Source organism: Astyanax mexicanus, chromosome 6, assembly GCF_023375975.1.
Source record: "Astyanax mexicanus isolate ESR-SI-001 chromosome 6, AstMex3_surface, whole genome shotgun sequence".
NCBI lineage: Eukaryota > Metazoa > Chordata > Actinopteri > Characiformes > Acestrorhamphidae > Astyanax > Astyanax mexicanus.
Window position 1 is genome coordinate 52,182,648 of NC_064413.1, and position 23,272 is coordinate 52,205,919.

The following is a 23,272-nucleotide window of genomic DNA, read 5'->3' on the forward strand; positions in this document are numbered from 1 at the left end:
GAATACACATCTAACTATGTGTCACACTTGTTTCACACCCTGTATATAAGTAATATAAAACAATATGAATTAGAAGAGTCTTATTTCTTAAAATAATGCTTTAAAACCTGTGACTCCTTTAGACATCTCTATTTTAAATGAAACCATAAAAAATATCAAATTTAAATAAATGTATTTTTTTTAATCAGTGAGTGGAAAAAGAACATGAATCTTTGCCTTTAGTATCCGGTGTGACCTAAGTATTCACAGCAACTCTTAATAAGTCCTGCACATCAGCTTGGAGGAATTTTATTTCTTTCCTCTTTAAAAAAAACTGATTCAGCTCTGTTATGTTGGTGGATTTTCTCTCATAAACTGCTCCTTCAACTCCTTCCACAACGTTCTCTTAATATTCAGCCTACCCTCAGATTTTTCTGGCATAGTTTAGAATTCATTGTTCCATATTTCTAAGCCATCCTCTCCCATATTCCAAAAAAAAAAAGAAGAAAATGGCCCAAATCGTTATACTGATACTTATGTAAAATCATTTAAAACAGATTTGGACCAATAGGGTTCCAACAATAATGATCAGGTTTTAAATCTCAGTAAATGATATAAAGATTTAGAGATTTATAGAATAATCAGAGTTTTGGTTCACATTAAACTTAGGTTTACTCTTCCTTTGTCTCTTCAGAAATTAATGCCATCCCGATCCAAGTCCTCTCCAGTTCCTAATCTTTTCCATTACGAATACACAAGCAGGAGACTTTACAAAGCTGAATATTAAGCTGCTGAAAGAAAGAAGGAAATATGGCATCCAGAAGAATCTCCAAAATTACTACAGCATGCGGAAATGTGGAGAAGAGTACAGGCAAGGACAAAACCCATCACTGCTCAGACTGTGGGAAGAGTTTTATTGCAAAGAGTCATCTCCAGCGACACCAGCGCATTCACACTGGAGACAAACCGTATCACTGCACAGACTGTGGGAAGAGCTTTACTCAACAGAGAAGTCTTAAACAACACCAGTTAATTCACACTGGAGACAAGCCCTATCACTGCTCGGAATGTGGGAAAAGCTTTACTAGACAGATTGGCCTCAAAAAACACCAGCACATTCACACTGGAGAGAGACCATATCACTGCATGAACTGTGGGAGGAGCTTTACTCAACAGAGTGGTCTTAAACAACACCAGTTAATTCACACTGGAGAGAAACCGTATCACTGTTCAGAGTGTGGCAAGAGCTTTAATCTTCAGGGTAACCTCAAAAAACACCAGCGCATTCACACTGGAGAGAAACCGTATCACTGTTCAGAGTGTGGCAAGAGCTTTAATCTTCAGAGTAACCTCAAAAAACACCAGCGCATTCACACTGGAGATAAACCGTATCACTGCCCAGAGTGTGGAAAAAGTTTTACTCAAGAGAGTGGTCTCAAAGAACACCAGCTCATTCATACAGAGGAAAAACCGTATCAATGCTCAGACTGTGGGAAGAGTTTCACCAAAAAGGGTCTTCTCCAGCAACATCAGCGCATTCACACTGGAGAGAAACCGTATCCCTGCTTACAGTGTGGCAAGAGCTTTAATCAACAGAGTATTCTTAAAATACACCAGCGCATTCACACTGGAGAGAAACCGTATCACTGCTCAGAGTGCGGCAAAAGTTTTAATCGACAGAGTAACCTCAAAAAACACCAGCGCATTCACACTGGAGAGAAACCCTATCACTGCCCAGAGTGTGGAAAAACTTTTACTCAACATAGTGGTCTCAAAGAACACCAGCTCATTCATACAGAGGAAAAACCGTTTCACTGCTCAGACTGTGGGAAGAGTTTCACCAAAAAGCGTCTTCTCCAGCAACACCAGCACATTCACACTGGAGTAAAACCATATTACTGCTCAGAGTGTGGGAAGAGTTTTACTGGAATGAGTGGCATCCGAACACACCAACTTATTCACACTGGAGAGAAACCGTATCACTGCTCAGAGTGCGGCAAAAGCTTTAATCAACAGAGTATTTTTAAAACACATCAGCGCATTCACACTGGAGAGAAACCGTATCACTGCTCAGAGTGCGACAAAAGCTTTAATTGTCAGAGTATTCTTAACAGACACCAGCGCATTCACACTGGAGAGAAATCATATCTCTGTTTAGAGTGTGGCAAGAGCTTTAATCTTCAGAGTAACCTCAAAAGGCACCAGCGCATTCACACTGGAGAAAAACCGTATCACTGCTCACAGTGTGGCAAAAGCTTTAATCGACAGAGCAACCTCAAAACACACCAGCGCATTCACACTGGAGAAAAACCGTATCACTGCTCACAGTGTGGCAAAAGCTTTAATCGACAGAGCAACCTCAAAACACACCAGCGCATTCACACTGGAGTAAAACCAAATGAGCAACCATCTTGTTCTGGATGAACTGATCTATTATCAATTATCAAATGTGGTATATTATTCAAATACTGTATCATCCTGTTCCTCTGGAGTGCACCTCACTGCTCACAGACAAATTTTCCATAATGCACATACCGGTCATGTGACTACTACCTCCACCAGTCAGAACTTATCTGCTCACAGTCACCTGAGTACTGATTTAGCACACCTGTATATAAGTTTATTTAAGCAAAAGTTCCTTGTAATGAATTGTATTGGTTTTAACAGTGTACACAGAGTGTTTATTTGATTGTTTCTGATTCTATTACCGTTACTAACCTTTTCTTGATTTGGTTTAGTTTTTTAATTTTCTCATTTTCGGATAGGTTTGCCTGATTGTCAGCCACCTGGTTTAAAGTCTGTTTATTGTTAACTCATTAAATATAGATTCACTTTATTGTTATGACCTTCTACTGGCTTTATGAGTTCTTTTTTTGGATTGCTTCTTTTGTTGTAACCATCAGAATGAAATATTTTAATATTAAAATAGTTTTGAAAATAAATATTTGGTAAAGAATCAGTTTCCTTGCGTTTGAAAAAACGTTGAAGTCAATTCAGTTGAACTTATTGTCATTATACTGATACAGAGTTGCACAATGTGAAAAAACAGTGTGAGGAAAATGATAAACAAAAATATTATTCCTTACTTAATTTCTCATTACTTTACTTTTAAGTAACATTTTAATACCCATACTTACTTTTACTTATTTTCTTAATATTCTTATTGCTTAATATTGAATTTAACTCCAGGATCATGGTGCAACATGGAACAAAAAGTACAATACAGACAGCATAAAATTTAAATCTTTTAATTTAAATCTGAATTGTGGCAATATAAAGCTTTAATAAAAAAATAAATACACAACATATAAAGCAAGCATTGCAATGCAGTTCTGTACTTTCTGAATGTGCGTGGGAAGGGTGTGTAATATGCTATGAGATATAGGTGAAAGGCAAGAATTTACAGTACTTTTGTAGAATGTAGTATTATAGCAGCAAATATTCATGGTATTAAAGTATCTACAGTCTGTGAGCATCCATAGAGGTGTATGTTTGTGTTATTAGTGATATTTTATTTAATTTAGCCCGTATATGTTGAGTCTGGTGACCTGGGATAAGAAGCTGTTGCAGAATCTGTTTTTGAATAAATATTTAGTACAATTCAGTGTCATGGCAGTAAATATTAATAGTAGATTGTGTTATTATTAAGAGTTTTTTTTTTTTTTACAATTCAGTCTTCGTGTTGAAGAGTCTTATAGCCTGGGAGAAGAAGCTGTTGCAGAGACTGGCAGTGATTGGTCAAATGCTCTGATTTTCTGCCAGATGTGGGATAGGTGGGGTCTTCCATATAGCTTATGCCCTTTTTTGTATGCAGCATGTGATGTAAATGTTTATGTTTGAGAACATTTCATTGCTTAGTCTAACAACGAATGGGAGGATTTATTAAGCAGCAGCATCAGGCCAACACTCCACTGCCTTTCTCTGTGTAAATTTCACTTACGTCACTTTAGTAGCACTGTTGAGGTAAATGTATTATTAGGATAGCAATTCTTTGGTACATTTATGACACAAATGGCACTGCTTGAGTAAATTTATGTTAGAATTAAAATTCACTATAAAAATTGCACTGCTCAAATAAAGTCATTATTAAACTTTTCTTTGTTTGGGACATTAAAACTGTAAAGTGTTTAATACATATTTTGAATATTGTAGTTTTGTAATTTCCCTTTAAAGAAAGTTTGGAATATTCAGTATTCAGTTTGGAAAAAAGGGGGAAATTAATTAAGACATTTGTTTTATTTTTGCTACTTCTCTTTTTTAGTTATTTAAGTGCTGATGTTCATTTTTAAAGCACTATACATCATCATTTATGGTATCTCCATATGCTTGCATTTTTTAAATATTGCAATAAATATTGCAAACACAAGAGCTATAAAATAAACACGCTGGGCTTGTTTTTCTGAACCAGATCGCATTTAAAATTTTGAAAAATGGCAGGTTTAAGTTCATTTTTGCACACTTTACAGAAAGAAACTGTTCAGCATATAAGACTGGTGTTAGTTTATTCCTTTACAGAGCTCTTCACAAACTGGTTGTTTTCCAGCTGACAGGTAAAAGCTGTAGCTAGTTAGCTAAGCTGATCTAACTTACTGCTCCTATCTGTGTAAATTCCAAGCTAGTTATCTTGCTAAGTTCACACCACTTGAGTGGCACTGCTGAGGTAGCATTTTTGAGGTAGGCAACTTACATGGTAGAATAGCAAAGTATATTTATGAGAAGAATTTTATGTAATTTGTGATAAAAGATGAGCTGTGTGTATTAGAATGGTATTACTGAGCTAAATCTATGGTTAAAATTGCCCTGCTGAGCTAGGTAATGTTAGCTAAATGTGTGACTGGAATAACACGTATGTAAGTAAATGTATTATTAAAACACTACTGCTGAGGTAAATTTATTCAGTGAAAACCTGTTAAAGTTGTTGATTAGTCTTCAAAAGAATGATTATTTTGTGATTTTGTTTAGGGTATAACATGCCCACACACAGTTTATGAATCCTGTGAGTTTTAATTACAGCAGCATTCTCTAAAGCCTGAAAGAATGTGTAATAAACCCAATAAAAGCTATATAAAGTTTATCACAGCATTTTAACTCATGAAGTTCCTAAGTGATATTATTCTGAACTTTCTGAGAGCCTCACAGGACAGATAGCTACGTTACCAGGGAGATAACTAAGGTTAGCAGAGAAGCTAGCTAACATTAGCAGTGATCTAGCTAACATACTAAAGTTAGGGGCAAGTTAGCTACGTTACTGAGTGAGAAACTAATGTTAGCGGAGAGCCAGCTAAGATACTAACATTAGCAGCAAGTTAGCTACGTTACTGAGTGGGGAACTAATGTTAGTGGAGAGCTAGCCAACATTACCAGGGAGAAAAATAAGGTTAGCAGAGAAGCTAGCTAACATTAGCAGTGATCTAGCTAACATACTAAAGTTAGGGGCAAGTTAGCTACGTTACTGAGTGAGAAACTAATGTTAGTGGAGAGCCAGCTAAGATACTAACATTAGCAGCCAGTTAGCTACGTTACTGAGTGAGAAACTAATGTTAGCGGAGAGCCAGCTAAGATACTAACATTAGCAGCAAGTTAGCTACGTTACTGAGTGAGAAACTAATGTTAGCGGAGAGCCAGCTAAGATACTAACATTAGCAGCAAGTTAGCTACGTTACTGAGTGAGAAACTAATGTTAGTGGAGAGCCAGCTAAGATACTAACATTAGCAGCAAGTTAGCTACGTTACTGAGTGGGGAAAAATAAGGTTAGCAGAGAGCTAGCTAACATGACCAGAGAGAAAAATAACTTTTGCAGAGAGCTAGCTAACATACTAACATTAGCAGCAAGTTAGCTATGTTATTGGGGAGAGAACTAACATTAGCAGAGAGCTAGCTAACATACTAATATTTGGGGCAAGTTACCTACGTTACTGAGTGGGGAACTAATGTTAGCATAGAGCTAGCTAACATTACCAGGGAGAAAAATAAGGTTAGCAGAGACCTAGCTAACATACTAACATTAGCAACAAGTTAGCTACATTATTGGGGAGAGAACTAACGTTATAAGAGAGCTAGCTAACATACTAACATTAGCAGCAAATTAGCTACATTATTGGGGAGAGAATGAACGTTAGTGGAGAGCTAGCTAACATGCTAAAATTTGGGATTGGCCAGTTTACATTTTAAAATGCATCATTTTATTATATTTTTAAAGATTTGAAAAGATCTCTCTTAAAGCAGCTGTTTATGGATGAGGGCTGGCTGGTAAATGGCTGGTTATGAGATAGTGGGTGATTGGTGGGTGATTTAGGGCTGTTTAATGTGAATATGTATGTGTGAAAATATATTTTTTAGGATGTGCTTAAAATTCATTTGTCATATGTCTACATTTTTGTTTCAGGCTGGGGATGGAAGACGTAAATTAATTCAGCACACTTAAATTAAGGGAATACACATCTAACTATGTGTCACACTTGTTTCACACCCTGTATATAAGTAATATAAAACAATATGAATTAGAAGAGTCTTATTTCTTAAAATAATGCTTTAAAATCTGTGACTCCTTTAGACATCTCTATTTTAAATGAAACCACAAAAATATTAAACTTAAATAAATGTATTTTTTTTAATCAGTGAGTGGAAAAAGAACATGAATCTTTGTCTTTAGTATCCGGTGTGACCTAAGTATTTACAGCAACTCTTAATAAGTCCTGCACATCAGCTTGGAGGAATTTTATTTCTTTCCTCTTTTAAAAAAACTGATTCAGCTCTGTTATGTTGGTGGATTTTGTCTCATAAACTGCTGCTTCAACTGCTTCCACAACGTTCTCTTAATATTCATCCTACCCTTAGACTTGTTTGGCATAGTTTAGAATTCATTTTTCCATAGCTCTAAGCCATCCTCTCCTATATTCCAAAAAAAAAAAGAAAATGGCCCAAATCTTTATACTGATGCTGCCACCACCACGTTTCACAGACTGGATGAGGTTTTTGTGCTGAAATGCAGCCTTTCCTTTCAAACATTACACTTCTCATGTTAAATCATTTAAATCAGATTTTGACTAATAGGGTTCCAACAATAATGATCAGGTTTTGAATATCAGTAAATTATCTAAAGATTTAGAGATTTATAGAACACTGAGTAATCAGAGTTTTGGTTCACATTAAACTCAGGTTTACTCTTCCTTTGTCTCTTCAGAAATTAATGCCATCCCGTTCCAAGTCCTCTCCAGTTCCTGACTTTTTTCCATTACAAATACACAAGCAGGAGACTTTACAAAGCTAAATATTAAGCTGCTGAAAGAAAGAAGGAAATATGGCATCCAGAAGAATCTCCAAAATTCCTACAACATGCAGAAATATGGAGAAGAGTACAGGCAAGGACAAAACCCATCACTGCTCAGACTGTGGGAAGAGTTTTATTGCAAAGAGTCATCTCCAGCGACACCAGCGCATTCACACAGGAGAGAAACCGTATCACTGCACAGACTGTGGGAAGAGCTTTACTCAACAGAGAAGTCTTAAACAACACCAGTTAATTCACACTGGAGACAAGCCCTATCACTGCTCGGAATGTGGGAAAAGTTTTACTAGACAGATTGGCCTCAAAAAACACCAGCACATTCACACTGGAGAGAGACCATATCACTGCATGAACTGTGGGAGGAGCTTTACTCAACAGAGTATTCTTAAAACACATCAGCGCATTCACACTGGAGAGAAACCGTATCCCTGCTTACAGTGTGGCAAGAGCTTTAATCAACAGAGTATTCTTAAAATACACCAGCGCATTCACACTGGAGAGAAACCGTATCACTGCTCAGAGTGCGGCAAAAGTTTTAATCGACAGAGTAACCTCAAAAAACACCAGCGCATTCACACTGGAGAGAAACCCTATCACTGCCCAGAGTGTGGAAAAACTTTTACTCAACAGAGTGGTCTCAAAGAACACCAGCTCATTCATACAGAGGAAAAACCGTTTCACTGCTCAGACTGTGGGAAGAGTTTCACCAAAAAGCGTCTTCTCCAGCAACACCAGCACATTCACACTGGAGTAAAACCATATTACTGCTCAGAGTGTGGGAAGAGTTTTACTGGAATGAGTGGCATCCGAACACACCAACTTATTCACACTGGAGAGAAACCGTATCACTGCTCAGAGTGCGGCAAAAGCTTTAATCAACAGAGTATTTTTAAAACACATCAGCGCATTCACACTGGAGAGAAACCGTATCACTGCTCAGAGTGCGACAAAAGCTTTAATTGTCAGAGTATTCTTAACAGACACCAGCGCATTCACACTGGAGAGAAATCATATCTCTGTTTAGAGTGTGGCAAGAGCTTTAATCTTCAGAGTAACCTCAAAAGGCACCAGCGCATTCACACTGGAGAAAAACCGTATCACTGCTCACAGTGTGGCAAAAGCTTTAATCGACAGAGCAACCTCAAAACACACCAGCGCATTCACACTGGAGAAAAACCGTATCACTGCTCACAGTGTGGCAAAAGCTTTAATCGACAGAGCAACCTCAAAACACACCAGCGCATTCACACTGGAGTAAAACCAAATGAGCAACCATCTTGTTCTGGATGAACTGATCTATTATCAATTATCAAATGTGGTATATTATTCAAATACTGTATCATCCTGTTCCTCTGGAGTGCACCTCACTGCTCACAGACAAATTTTCCATAATGCACATACCGGTCATGTGACTACTACCTCCACCAGTCAGAACTTATCTGCTCACAGTCACCTGAGTACTGATTTAGCACACCTGTATATAAGTTTATTTAAGCAAAAGTTCCTTGTAATGAATTGTATTGGTTTTAACAGTGTACACAGAGTGTTTATTTGATTGTTTCTGATTCTATTACCGTTACTAACCTTTTCTTGATTTGGTTTAGTTTTTTAATTTTCTCATTTTCGGATAGGTTTGCCTGATTGTCAGCCACCTGGTTTAAAGTCTGTTTATTGTTAACTCATTAAATATAGATTCACTTTATTGTTATGACCTTCTACTGGCTTTATGAGTTCTTTTTTTGGATTGCTTCTTTTGTTGTAACCATCAGAATGAAATATTTTAATATTAAAATAGTTTTGAAAATAAATATTTGGTAAAGAATCAGTTTCCTTGCGTTTGAAAAAACGTTGAAGTCAATTCAGTTGAACTTATTGTCATTATACTGATACAGAGTTGCACAATGTGAAAAAACAGTGTGAGGAAAATGATAAACAAAAATATTATTCCTTACTTAATTTCTCATTACTTTACTTTTAAGTAACATTTTAATACCCATACTTACTTTTACTTATTTTCTTAATATTCTTATTGCTTAATATTGAATTTAACTCCAGGATCATGGTGCAACATGGAACAAAAAGTACAATACAGACAGCATAAAATTTAAATCTTTTAATTTAAATCTGAATTGTGGCAATATAAAGCTTTAATAAAAAAATAAATACACAACATATAAAGCAAGCATTGCAATGCAGTTCTGTACTTTCTGAATGTGCGTGGGAAGGGTGTGTAATATGCTATGAGATATAGGTGAAAGGCAAGAATTTACAGTACTTTTGTAGAATGTAGTATTATAGCAGCAAATATTCATGGTATTAAAGTATCTACAGTCTGTGAGCATCCATAGAGGTGTATGTTTGTGTTATTAGTGAGATTTTATTTAATTTAGCCCGTATATGTTGAGTCTGGTGACCTGGGATAAGAAGCTGTTGCAGAATCTGTTTTTGAATAAATATTTAGTACAATTCAGTGTCATGGCAGTAAATATTAATAGTAGATTGTGTTATTATTAAGAGTTTTTTTTTTTTTTACAATTCAGTCTTCGTGTTGAAGAGTCTTATAGCCTGGGAGAAGAAGCTGTTGCAGAGACTGGCAGTGATTGGTCAAATGCTCTGATTTTCTGCCAGATGTGGGATAGGTGGGGTCTTCCATATAGCTTATGCCCTTTTTTGTATGCAGCATGTGATGTAAATGTTTATGTTTGAGAACATTTCATTGCTTAGTCTAACAACGAATGGGAGGATTTATTAAGCAGCAGCATCAGGCCAACACTCCACTGCCTTTCTCTGTGTAAATTTCACTTACGTCACTTTAGTAGCACTGTTGAGGTAAATGTATTATTAGGATAGCAATTCTTTGGTACATTTATGACACAAATGGCACTGCTTGAGTAAATTTATGTTAGAATTAAAATTCACTATAAAAATTGCACTGCTCAAATAAAGTCATTATTAAACTTTTCTTTGTTTGGGACATTAAAACTGTAAAGTGTTTAATACATATTTTGAATATTGTAGTTTTGTAATTTCCCTTTAAAGAAAGTTTGGAATATTCAGTATTCAGTTTGGAAAAAAGGGGGAAATTAATTAAGACATTTGTTTTATTTTTGCTACTTCTCTTTTTTAGTTATTTAAGTGCTGATGTTCATTTTTAAAGCACTATACATCATCATTTATGGTATCTCCATATGCTTGCATTTTTTAAATATTGCAATAAATATTGCAAACACAAGAGCTATAAAATAAACACGCTGGGCTTGTTTTTCTGAACCAGATCGCATTTAAAATTTTGAAAAATGGCAGGTTTAAGTTCATTTTTGCACACTTTACAGAAAGAAACTGTTCAGCATATAAGACTGGTGTTAGTTTATTCCTTTACAGAGCTCTTCACAAACTGGTTGTTTTCCAGCTGACAGGTAAAAGCTGTAGCTAGTTAGCTAAGCTGATCTAACTTACTGCTCCTATCTGTGTAAATTCCAAGCTAGTTATCTTGCTAAGTTCACACCACTTGAGTGGCACTGCTGAGGTAGCATTTTTGAGGTAGGCAACTTACATGGTAGAATAGCAAAGTATATTTATGAGAAGAATTTTATGTAATTTGTGATAAAAGATGAGCTGTGTGTATTAGAATGGTATTACTGAGCTAAATCTATGGTTAAAATTGCCCTGCTGAGCTAGGTAATGTTAGCTAAATGTGTGACTGGAATAACACGTATGTAAGTAAATGTATTATTAAAACACTACTGCTGAGGTAAATTTATTCAGTGAAAACCTGTTAAAGTTGTTGATTAGTCTTCAAAAGAATGATTATTTTGTGATTTTGTTTAGGGTATAACATGCCCACACACAGTTTATGAATCCTGTGAGTTTTAATTACAGCAGCATTCTCTAAAGCCTGAAAGAATGTGTAATAAACCCAATAAAAGCTATATAAAGTTTATCACAGCATTTTAACTCATGAAGTTCCTAAGTGATATTATTCTGAACTTTCTGAGAGCCTCACAGGACAGATAGCTACGTTACCAGGGAGATAACTAAGGTTAGCAGAGAAGCTAGCTAACATTAGCAGTGATCTAGCTAACATACTAAAGTTAGGGGCAAGTTAGCTACGTTACTGAGTGAGAAACTAATGTTAGCGGAGAGCCAGCTAAGATACTAACATTAGCAGCAAGTTAGCTACGTTACTGAGTGGGGAACTAATGTTAGTGGAGAGCTAGCCAACATTACCAGGGAGAAAAATAAGGTTAGCAGAGAAGCTAGCTAACATTAGCAGTGATCTAGCTAACATACTAAAGTTAGGGGCAAGTTAGCTACGTTACTGAGTGAGAAACTAATGTTAGTGGAGAGCCAGCTAAGATACTAACATTAGCAGCCAGTTAGCTACGTTACTGAGTGAGAAACTAATGTTAGCGGAGAGCCAGCTAAGATACTAACATTAGCAGCAAGTTAGCTACGTTACTGAGTGAGAAACTAATGTTAGCGGAGAGCCAGCTAAGATACTAACATTAGCAGCAAGTTAGCTACGTTACTGAGTGAGAAACTAATGTTAGTGGAGAGCCAGCTAAGATACTAACATTAGCAGCAAGTTAGCTACGTTACTGAGTGGGGAAAAATAAGGTTAGCAGAGAGCTAGCTAACATGACCAGAGAGAAAAATAACTTTTGCAGAGAGCTAGCTAACATACTAACATTAGCAGCAAGTTAGCTATGTTATTGGGGAGAGAACTAACATTAGCAGAGAGCTAGCTAACATACTAATATTTGGGGCAAGTTACCTACGTTACTGAGTGGGGAACTAATGTTAGCATAGAGCTAGCTAACATTACCAGGGAGAAAAATAAGGTTAGCAGAGACCTAGCTAACATACTAACATTAGCAACAAGTTAGCTACATTATTGGGGAGAGAACTAACGTTATAAGAGAGCTAGCTAACATACTAACATTAGCAGCAAATTAGCTACATTATTGGGGAGAGAATGAACGTTAGTGGAGAGCTAGCTAACATGCTAAAATTTGGGATTGGCCAGTTTACATTTTAAAATGCATCATTTTATTATATTTTTAAAGATTTGAAAAGATCTCTCTTAAAGCAGCTGTTTATGGATGAGGGCTGGCTGGTAAATGGCTGGTTATGAGATAGTGGGTGATTGGTGGGTGATTTAGGGCTGTTTAATGTGAATATGTATGTGTGAAAATATATTTTTTAGGATGTGCTTAAAATTCATTTGTCATATGTCTACATTTTTGTTTCAGGCTGGGGATGGAAGACGTAAATTAATTCAGCACACTTAAATTAAGGGAATACACATCTAACTATGTGTCACACTTGTTTCACACCCTGTATATAAGTAATATAAAACAATATGAATTAGAAGAGTCTTATTTCTTAAAATAATGCTTTAAAATCTGTGACTCCTTTAGACATCTCTATTTTAAATGAAACCACAAAAATATTAAACTTAAATAAATGTATTTTTTTTAATCAGTGAGTGGAAAAAGAACATGAATCTTTGTCTTTAGTATCCGGTGTGACCTAAGTATTTACAGCAACTCTTAATAAGTCCTGCACATCAGCTTGGAGGAATTTTATTTCTTTCCTCTTTTAAAAAAACTGATTCAGCTCTGTTATGTTGGTGGATTTTGTCTCATAAACTGCTGCTTCAACTGCTTCCACAACGTTCTCTTAATATTCATCCTACCCTTAGACTTGTTTGGCATAGTTTAGAATTCATTTTTCCATAGCTCTAAGCCATCCTCTCCTATATTCCAAAAAAAAAAAGAAAATGGCCCAAATCTTTATACTGATGCTGCCACCACCACGTTTCACAGACTGAATGAGGTTTTTGTGCTGAAATGCAGCCTTTCCTTTCAAACATTACACTTCTCATGTTAAATCATTTAAATCAGATTTTGACTAATAGGGTTCCAACAATAATGATCAGGTTTTGAATATCAGTAAATTATCTAAAGATTTAGAGATTTATAGAACACTGAGTAATCAGAGTTTTGGTTCACATTAAACTCAGGTTTACTCTTCCTTTGTCTCTTCAGAAATTAATGCCATCCCGTTCCAAGTCCTCTCCAGTTCCTGACTTTTTTCCATTACAAATACACAAGCAGGAGACTTTACAAAGCTAAATATTAAGCTGCTGAAAGAAAGAAGGAAATATGGCATCCAGAAGAATCTCCAAAATTCCTACAACATGCAGAAATATGGAGAAGAGTACAGGCAAGGACAAAACCCATCACTGCTCAGACTGTGGGAAGAGTTTTATTGCAAAGAGTCATCTCCAGCGACACCAGCGCATTCACACAGGAGAGAAACCGTATCACTGCACAGACTGTGGGAAGAGCTTTACTCAACAGAGAAGTCTTAAACAACACCAGTTAATTCACACTGGAGACAAGCCCTATCACTGCTCGGAATGTGGGAAAAGTTTTACTAGACAGATTGGCCTCAAGAAACACCAGCACATTCACACTGGAGAGAGACCATATCACTGCATGAACTGTGGGAGGAGCTTTACTCAACAGAGTATTCTTAAAACACATCAGCGCATTCACACTGGAGAGAAACCGTATCCCTGCTTACAGTGTGGCAAGAGCTTTAATCAACAGAGTATTCTTAAAATACACCAGCGCATTCACACTGGAGAGAAACCGTATCACTGCTCAGAGTGCGGCAAAAGTTTTAATCGACAGAGTAACCTCAAAAAACACCAGCGCATTCACACTGGAGAGAAACCCTATCACTGCCCAGAGTGTGGAAAAACTTTTACTCAACAGAGTGGTCTCAAAGAACACCAGCTCATTCATACAGAGGAAAAACCGTTTCACTGCTCAGACTGTGGGAAGAGTTTCACCAAAAAGCGTCTTCTCCAGCAACACCAGCACATTCACACTGGAGTAAAACCATATTACTGCTCAGAGTGTGGGAAGAGTTTTACTGGAATGAGTGGCATCCGAACACACCAACTTATTCACACTGGAGAGAAACCGTATCACTGCTCAGAGTGCGGCAAAAGCTTTAATCAACAGAGTATTTTTAAAACACATCAGCGCATTCACACTGGAGAGAAACCGTATCACTGCTCAGAGTGCGACAAAAGCTTTAATTGTCAGAGTATTCTTAACAGACACCAGCGCATTCACACTGGAGAGAAATCATATCTCTGTTTAGAGTGTGGCAAGAGCTTTAATCTTCAGAGTAACCTCAAAAGGCACCAGCGCATTCACACTGGAGAAAAACCGTATCACTGCTCACAGTGTGGCAAAAGCTTTAATCGACAGAGCAACCTCAAAACACACCAGCGCATTCACACTGGAGAAAAACCGTATCACTGCTCACAGTGTGGCAAAAGCTTTAATCGACAGAGCAACCTCAAAACACACCAGCGCATTCACACTGGAGTAAAACCAAATGAGCAACCATCTTGTTCTGGATGAACTGATCTATTATCAATTATCAAATGTGGTATATTATTCAAATACTGTATCATCCTGTTCCTCTGGAGTGCACCTCACTGCTCACAGACAAATTTTCCATAATGCACATACCGGTCATGTGACTACTACCTCCACCAGTCAGAACTTATCTGCTCACAGTCACCTGAGTACTGATTTAGCACACCTGTATATAAGTTTATTTAAGCAAAAGTTCCTTGTAATGAATTGTATTGGTTTTAACAGTGTACACAGAGTGTTTATTTGATTGTTTCTGATTCTATTACCGTTACTAACCTTTTCTTGATTTGGTTTAGTTTTTTGCTTTTCTCATTTTCGGATAGGTTTGCCTGATTGTCAGCCACCTGGTTTAAAGTCTGTTTATTGTTAACTCATTAAATATAGATTCACTTTATTGTTATGACCTTCTACTGGCTTTATGAGTTCTTTTTTTGGATTGCTTCTTTTGTTGTAACCATCAGAATGAAATATTTTAATATTAAAATAGTTTTGAAAATAAATATTTGGTAAAGAATCAGTTTCCTTGCGTTTGAAAAACCGTTGAAGTCAATTCAGTTGAACTTATTGTCATTATACTGATACAGAGTTGCACAATGTGAAAAACAGTGTGAGGAAAATGATAAACAAAAATATTATTCCTTACTTAATTTCTCATTACTTTACTTTTAAGTAACATTTTAATACCCATACTTACCTTTACTTATTTTCTTAATATTCTTATTGCTTAATATTGAATTTAACTCCAGGATCATGGTGCAACATGGAACAAAAAGTACAATACAGACAGTATAAAATTTAAATCTATTAATTTAAATCTGAATTGTGGCAATATAAAGCTTTAATAAAAAAATAAATACACAACATATAAAGCAAGCATTGCAATGCAGTTCTGTACTTTCTGAATGTGCGTGGGAAGGGTGTGTAATATGCTATGAGATATAGGTGAAAGGCAAGAATTTACAGTACTTTTGTAGAATGTAGTATTATAGCAGCAAATATTCATGGTATTAAAGTATCTACAGTCTGTGAGCATCCATAGAGGTGTATGTTTGTGTTATTAGTGATATTTTATTTAATTTAGCCCGTATATGTTGAGTCTGGTGACCTGGGATAAGAAGCTGTTGCAGAATCTGTTTTTGAATAAATATTTAGTACAATTCAGTGTCATGGCAGTAAATATTAATAGTAGATTGTGTTATTATTAAGAGTTTTTTTTACAATTCAGTCTTCGTGTTGAAGAGTCTTATAGCCTGGGAGAAGAAGCTGTTGCAGAGTCTGGCAGTGATTGGTCAAATGCTCTGATTTTCTGCCAGATAGTGTGGGATAGGTGGGGTCTTCCATATAGCTTATGCCCTTTTTTGTATGCAGCATGTGATGTAAATGTTTATGTTTGAGAACATTTCATTGCTTAGTCTAACAACGAATGGGAGGATTTATTAAGCGGCAGCATCAGGCCAACACTCCACTGCCTTTCTCTGTGTAAATTTCACTTACGTCACTTTAGTAGAACTGTTGAGGTAAATGTATTATTAGGATAGCAATTCTTTGGTACATTTATGACACAAATGGCACTGCTTGAGCAAATTTATGTTAGAATTAAAATTCACTATAAAAATTGCACTGCTCAAATAAAGTCATTATTAAACTTTTCTTTGTTTGGGACATTAAAACTGTAAAGTGTTTAATACATATTTTGAATATTGTAGTTTTGTAATTTCCCTTTAAAGAAAGTTTGGAATATTCAGTATTCAGTTTGGAAAAAAGGGGGAAATTAATTAAGACATGTTAAGTGTTTGTTTTATTTTTGCTACTTCTCTTTTTTAGTTATTTAAGTGCTGATGTTCATTTTTAAAGCACTATACATCATCATTTATGGTATCTCCATATGCTTGCATTTTTTAAATATTGCAATAAATATTGCAAACACAAGAGCTATAAAATAAACACGCTGGGCTTGTTTTTCTGAACCAGATCGCATTTAAAATTTTGAAAAATGGCAGGTTTAAGTTCATTTTTGCACACTTTACAGAAAGAAACTGTTCAGCATAATTTATAAGACTGGTGTTAGTTTATTCCTTTACAGAGCTCTTCACAAACTGGTTGTTTTCCAGCTGACAGGTAAAAGCTGTAGCTAGTTAGCTAAGCTGATCTAACTTACTGCTCCTATCTGTGTAAATTCCAAGCTAGTTATCTTGCTAAGTTCACACCACTTGAGTGGCACTGCTGAGGTAGCATTTTTGAGGTAGGCAACTTACATGGTAGAATAGCAAAGTATATTTATGAGAAGAATTTTATGTAATTTGTGATAAAAGATGAGCTGTGTGTGTTAGAATGGTATTACTGAGCTAAATCTATGGTTAAAATTGCCCTGCTGAGCTAGGTAACGTTAGCTAAATGTGTGACTGGAATAGCACGTATGTAAGTAAATGTATTATTAAAACACTACTGCTGAGGTAAATTTATTCAGTGAAAACCTGTTAAAGTTGTTGATTAGTCTTCAAAAGAATGATTATTTTGTGATTTTGTTTAGGGTATAACATGCCCACACACAGTTTATGAATCCTGTGAGTTTTAATTACAGCAGCATTCTCTAAAGCCTGAAAGAATGTGTAATAAACCCAATAAAAGCTATATAAAATTTATCACAGCATTTTAACTCATGAAGTTCCTAAGTGATATTATTCTGAACTTTCTGAGAGCCTCACAGGACAGATAGCTATGTTACCAGGGAGATAACTAAGGTTAGCAGAGAAGCTAGCTAACATTAGCAGTGATCTAGCTAACATACTAAAGTTAGGGGCAAGTTAGCTACGTTACTGAGTGAGAAACTAATGTTAGCAGAGAGCCAGCTAAGATACTAACATTAGCAGCAAGTTAGCTACGTTACTGAGTGGGGAACTAATGTTAGTGGAGAGCTAGCCAACATTACCAGGGAGAAAAATAAGGTTAGCAGAGAGCTAGCTAACATGACCAGAGAGAAAAATAACTTTTGCAGAGAGCTAGCTAACATACTAACATTAGCAGCAAGTTAGCTATGTTATTGGGGAGAGAACTAACATTAGCAGAGAGCTAGCTAACATACTAATATTTGGGGCAAGTTACCTACGTTACTGAGTGGGGAACTAATGTTAGCATAGAGCTAGCTAACATTACCAGGGAGAAAAATAAGGTTAGCAGAGACCTAGCTAACATACTAACATTAGCAACAAGTTAGCTACATTATTGGGGAGAAAACTAACGTTATAAGAGAGCTAGCTAACATACTAACATTAGCAACAAGTTAGCTACATTATTGGGGAGAGAACTAACGTTATAAGAGAGCTAGCTAACATACTAACATTAGCAGCAAGTTAGCTACATTATTGGGGAGAGAATGAACGTTAGTGGAGAGCTAGCTAACATGCTAAAATTTGGGATTGGCCAGTTTACATTTTAAAATGCATCATTTAATTATATTTTTTAGTGAAAAGATCTCTCTTAAAGCTGTTGTTTATGGATGAGGGCTGGCTGGTAAATGGCTGGTTATGAGATAGTGGGTGATTGGTGGGTGATTTAGGGCTGTTTAATGTGAATATGTATGTGTAAAAATATATTTTTAGGATGTGCTTAAAATTCATTTGTCATATGTCTACATTTTTGTTTCAGGCTGGGGATGGAAGACGTAAATTAATTCAGCACACTTAAATTAAGGGAATACACATCTAACTATGTGTCACACTTGTTTCACACCCTGTATATAAGTAATATAAAACAATATGAATTAGAAGAGTCTTATTTCTTAAAATAATGCTTTAAAACCTGTGACTCCTTTAGACATCTCTATTTTAAATGAAACCATAAAAAATATCAAATTTAAATAAATGTATTTTTTTTAATCAGTGAGTGGAAAAAGAACATGAATCTTTGCCTTTAGTATCCGGTGTGACCTAAGTATTTACAGCAACTCTTAATAGGTCCTGCACATCAGCTTGGAGGAATTTTATTTCTTTCCTCTTTTAAAAAAATTGATTCAGCTCTGTTATGTTGGTGGATTTTCTCTCATAAACTGCTGCTTCAACTCCTTCCACAACGTTCTCTTAATATTCATCCTACCCTTAGATTTGTTTGGCATAGTTTAGAATTCATTTTTCCATAGCTCTAAGCCATCCTCTCCCATATTCCAAAAAAAAAGAAAATGGCCCACATCGTAATACTGATGCTGCCACCACCACGTTTCACAGATTGGATGAGGTTTTTGTGCTGAAATGCAGCCTTTCCTTTCAAACATTACACTTCTTATGTAAAATCATTTAAAACTGATTTGGACCAATAGGGTTGCAACAATAATGATCAGGTTTTGAATCTCAGTAAATGATCTAAAGATTTAGAGATTTAGAGAACACTGAATAATCAGAGTTTTGGTTCACATTAAACTTGTGTACTCTTCCTTTGTCTCTTCAGATATTAATGTCATCCCGATCCATGTCCTCTCCAGTTCCTGTTTTTTTCCATTACGAATACACAAGCAGGAGACTTTACAAAGCTGAATATTAAGCTGCTGAAAGAAAGAAGGAAATATGGCATCCAGAAGAATCTCCAAAACTACTACAGCATGCGGAAATGTGGAGAAGAGTACAGGCAAGGACAAAACCCATCACTGCTCAGACTGTGGGAAGAGTTTTATTGCAAAGAGTCATCTCCAGCGACACCAGCGCATTCACACTGGAGACAAACCGTATCACTGCACAGACTGTGGGAAGAGCTTTACTCAACAGAGAAGTCTTAAACAATACCAGTTAATTCACACTGGAGACAAGCCCTATCACTGCTCGGAATGTGGGAAAAGCTTTACTAGACAGATTGGCCTCAAAAAACACCAGCACATTCACACTGGAGAGAGACCATATCACTGCATGAACTGTGGGAGGAGCTTTACTCAACAGAGTGGTCTTAAACAACACCAGTTAATTCACACTGGAGAGAAACCGTATCACTGTTCAGAGTGTGGCAAGAGCTTTAATCTTCAGAGTAACCTCAAAAAACACCAGCGCATTCACACTGGAGAGAAACCGTTTCACTGCTCAGACTGTGGCATGAGCTTTAATCAACAGAGTAACCTCAAGAAACACCAGCGCATTCACACTGGAGACAAACCGTATCACTGCCCAGAGTGTGGGAAGAGCTTTACTCAAAAGAGAAGTCTTAAACAACACCAGTTAATTCACACTGGAGACAAGCCCTATCACTGCTCGGAATGTGGAAAGTGTTTCACCAGACAGATTGGCCTCAAAAAACACCAGCACATTCACACTGGAGAGAGACCATATCACTGCATGAACTGTGGGAGGAGCTTTACTCAACAGAGTGGTCTTAAACAACACCAGTTAATTCACACTGGAGAGAAACCATATCACTGCTCAGACTGTGGCAAGAGCTTTAATCAACAGAGTAACCTTAAGAAACACCAGCGCATTCACACTGGAGAGAAACCGTTTCACTGCTCAGACTGTGGCATGAGCTTTAATCTTCAGAGTAACCTCAAAAAACACCAGCGCATTCACACTGGAGAGAAACCCTATCACTGCCCAGAGTGTGGCAAGAGTTTTACTCAACAGAGTGGTCTCAAAGAACACCAGCTCATTCATACAGAGGAAAAACCGTATCAATGCTCAGACTGTGGGAAGAGTTTCACCAAAAAGGGTCTTCTCCAGCAACACCAGCACATTCACACTGGAGTAAAACCATATTACTGCTCAGAGTGTGGGAAGAGTTTTACTGGAATGAGTAGCATTCGAAGACACCAACTTATTCACATTGGAGAGAAACCGTATCACTGCTCACAGTGTGGCAAGAGCTTTAATCAACAGAGTATTCTTAAAACACATCAGCGCATTCACACTGGAAAGAAACCGTATCACTGCTCAGAGTGTGGCAAAAGCTTTAATCGACAGAGTATTCTTAAAACACATCAGCGCATTCACACTGGAGAGAAACCGTATCACTGCTCAGAGTGTGGCAAAAGCTTTAATCGTCAGAGTAACCTCAAAAGGCACCAGCGCATTCACACGGGAGAAAAAACGTATCACTGCTCACAGTGTGGCAAAAGCTTTAATCGACAGAGTAACCTCAAAACACACCAGCGCATTCACACTGGAGTAAAACCAAATGAGCAACCATCTTGTTCTGGATGAACTGATCTATTATCAATTATCAAATGTGGTATATTATTCAAATACTGTATCATCCTGTTCCTCTGGAGTGCACCTCACTGCTCACAGACAAATTTTCCATAATGCACATTCCGGTCATGTGACTACTACCTCCACCAGTCAGAACTTATCCGCTCACAGTCACCTGAGTACTGATTTAGCACACCTGTATATAAGTTTATTTAAGCAAAAGTTCCTTGTAATGAATTGTATTGGTTTTAACAGTGTACACAGAGTGTTTATTTGGTTGTTTCTGATTCTATTACCGTTACTAACCTTTTCTTGATTTGGTTTAGTTTTTTGCTTTTCTCATTTTCGGATAGGTTTGCCTGATTGTCAGCTACCTGGTTTAAAGTCTGTTTATTGTTAACTCATTAAATATAGATTCACTTTATTGTTATGAACTTCTACTGGCTTTATGAGTTTTCTTTTGGATTGCTTCTTTTGTAGTAACCCTCACAGTTTTTTAAATCTTTTTTAGTATATTATTGTTAATATAGTGGTGAAAATAAATATTTAGTAAAGAATCAGTTACAAAAGGTTTTCCTTGTATTTGAAGAACCACTAAGGTCAATTCAGTTGAACTTATTGTCATTATTCTGATACAGAGTTGCACAATGTGAAAAACAGTGTAAGGAAAATGGTTAACAAAAAAGTGATTCCTTACTTAATTCCTCATTACTTAATTAAATTCTAACAAAATTGCTTTAATCAATACTTTTTGGAAAATGTAAACGCATTCCTTATTAATTTACATTTTAAGTAACATTTTAAAACATATACTTCCCTATACTTATTTTCTGAAGTAAACAAATAAATCTAAAATTACTTAAAAAAATAATATTGATTTTTACTCCAGGACCAAGGTGCAACATGGAACAAACAGTACAACATTTCAGCAAAAAAATAAAATAAATACACAACATATACAGCAAGCATTGGACAAATCACAGATGAGATAGTTCAGTATAGAAACTCTTAAATTTATTACTTTATGTACATTACATGTACATTTATCTATACAAATAGGAATGTGTTCTAAAGGTACAGATCACAAGCAGCTGGCTGATCTTTTTCTAGTTTGTTTCTGCATGATTTAAGATTTACATGAAGTTTAGGTTAATTAGAAGTAGCACATATTGGTGCTTAGCACAAATCAACGAACCGAAAAATGAAAATGTCAGGTTTAAGTTCATTTTTATATGTTTAGCTGTTCTCCTCTGTGTAAATTCCACAAGAGTGGCACTGCTGAGGTAAACTCATGATTAGAGCAGCATTTTTAAGGTAGGTACATTTAGAAGAAAGCAATGATTCTAGCTAAATATATGACTAGAAGTATATTTATAAGATTTCTTTTTTTATTTATGACTAAAAAGATGAGCGTGTTTTTTTTAGAATGGTATTACTGAGCTAGATCTATGACTAAAATTGCCCTGCTGAGCTAGGTAGCTAAAAGTGTGATTGGAATAGCACGTCTGAAGTAAATTTATTAATAAAATACCACTGCTGAGGTAAATTCATTCAGTTTAAACTGAGGGTGCTCCTGGGGTGCTCGCCCCGGCACTGACATTTCCTGCTTTTTAGTTTAGTTTTTGCACCAAATGAACATAAATACATTTTTTTTCTGTAGCATTATTGTAATGAACTATGTGGAGTTATGTATGTATCAAAAAAAATAAATTGAAATTTTTCAAAATAAAAATTATATTCTAGTTTCTTCAAAATAGCCACCCTTTGCTCTGATTACTGCTTTGCACACTCTTGGCATCATTCTCTCAATGACCACGAAGTGGTCACCTGAAATGAAAAGTTTTCCAACAGTCTTGAATGAAGGAGTTCCCAGAGGTGTTTATTAGCACTTGTTGCTCCTTTGCCTTCTTCACTCTGTGCTCCAGCTCACCCCAAACCATCTGGATTGGGTTCAGGTCCGGTGACTGTGGAGGTTCAGCTCATTTTTTGTTAAGTACATAAAACTCCACATGTGTTCATTCATATATGATAACGTGTGTATATTTATGTATAATACCTTTTGCTTTTACAGGTCTGTTCCTTGCAGGTTTAACAATTGCAATGCTTTAATTAAAAGTTTTAGGTTCCATATAAATAGTTCTGATATGATTTCCAGAAAAAAAACATTAAAATATAAGTTATGAAATGGTTGTTGTGTTACATTATGATTTAACCTTAAAATATTACAGTCACATACCCACAATAAGATAAAACAAAAAATAAAACATGAATGATCTGCCCACTGATTTTGTCTGATTAATTTTGAAACTGGCATCGATATTAGAAAATGGGTCTGGGCTTGTATGGATTAAAATTATTCAATTAAATGAAAAAATGCAAAACT

The 23,272-nt window shown here is 36.1% G+C and overlaps 3 protein-coding genes and 1 pseudogene across 8 annotated transcripts in view; all 4 read left to right on the forward strand.

Moving 5' to 3' along the window:
- Window positions 1-8,854, forward strand: part of LOC125802525 (zinc finger protein 501-like) — a 27,993-nt gene extending 19,139 nt beyond the window's left edge. The window contains exons 1-2 of the mRNA XM_049480910.1: window positions 698-2,367; window positions 7,347-8,854. Coding sequence (XP_049336867.1) covers window positions 790-2,367; window positions 7,347-8,558 — 2,790 coding nt within the window. The 5' untranslated portion in view covers window positions 698-789 and the 3' untranslated portion in view covers window positions 8,559-8,854. Of the gene's footprint in view, window positions 2,368-7,346 lie in introns of the transcript that reaches the window.
- Window positions 1-21,446, forward strand: part of LOC125802524 (zinc finger protein 420-like) — a 28,627-nt gene extending 7,181 nt beyond the window's left edge. For 2 of the 5 annotated variants that reach the window (XM_049480901.1, XM_049480900.1), the window contains exon 2: window positions 19,172-21,446. In XM_049480901.1, coding sequence (XP_049336858.1) covers window positions 19,288-20,901 — 1,614 coding nt within the window. In that variant the 5' untranslated portion in view covers window positions 19,172-19,287 and the 3' untranslated portion in view covers window positions 20,902-21,446. Of the gene's footprint in view, window positions 1-4,490; window positions 4,654-10,647; window positions 10,809-16,634; window positions 16,974-19,171 lie in introns of those variants that run through there. The other 3 variants (XM_049480899.1, XM_049480898.1, XM_049480897.1) reach the window with 3 other exon arrangements.
- Window positions 1-23,272, forward strand: part of actr3b (actin related protein 3B) — a 108,005-nt gene that overhangs the window by 47,150 nt on the left and 37,583 nt on the right. The gene's annotated exons all lie outside the window — the stretch shown is intronic.
- On the forward strand, window positions 13,481-15,515 carry LOC125802352 (zinc finger protein 484-like; annotated as a pseudogene).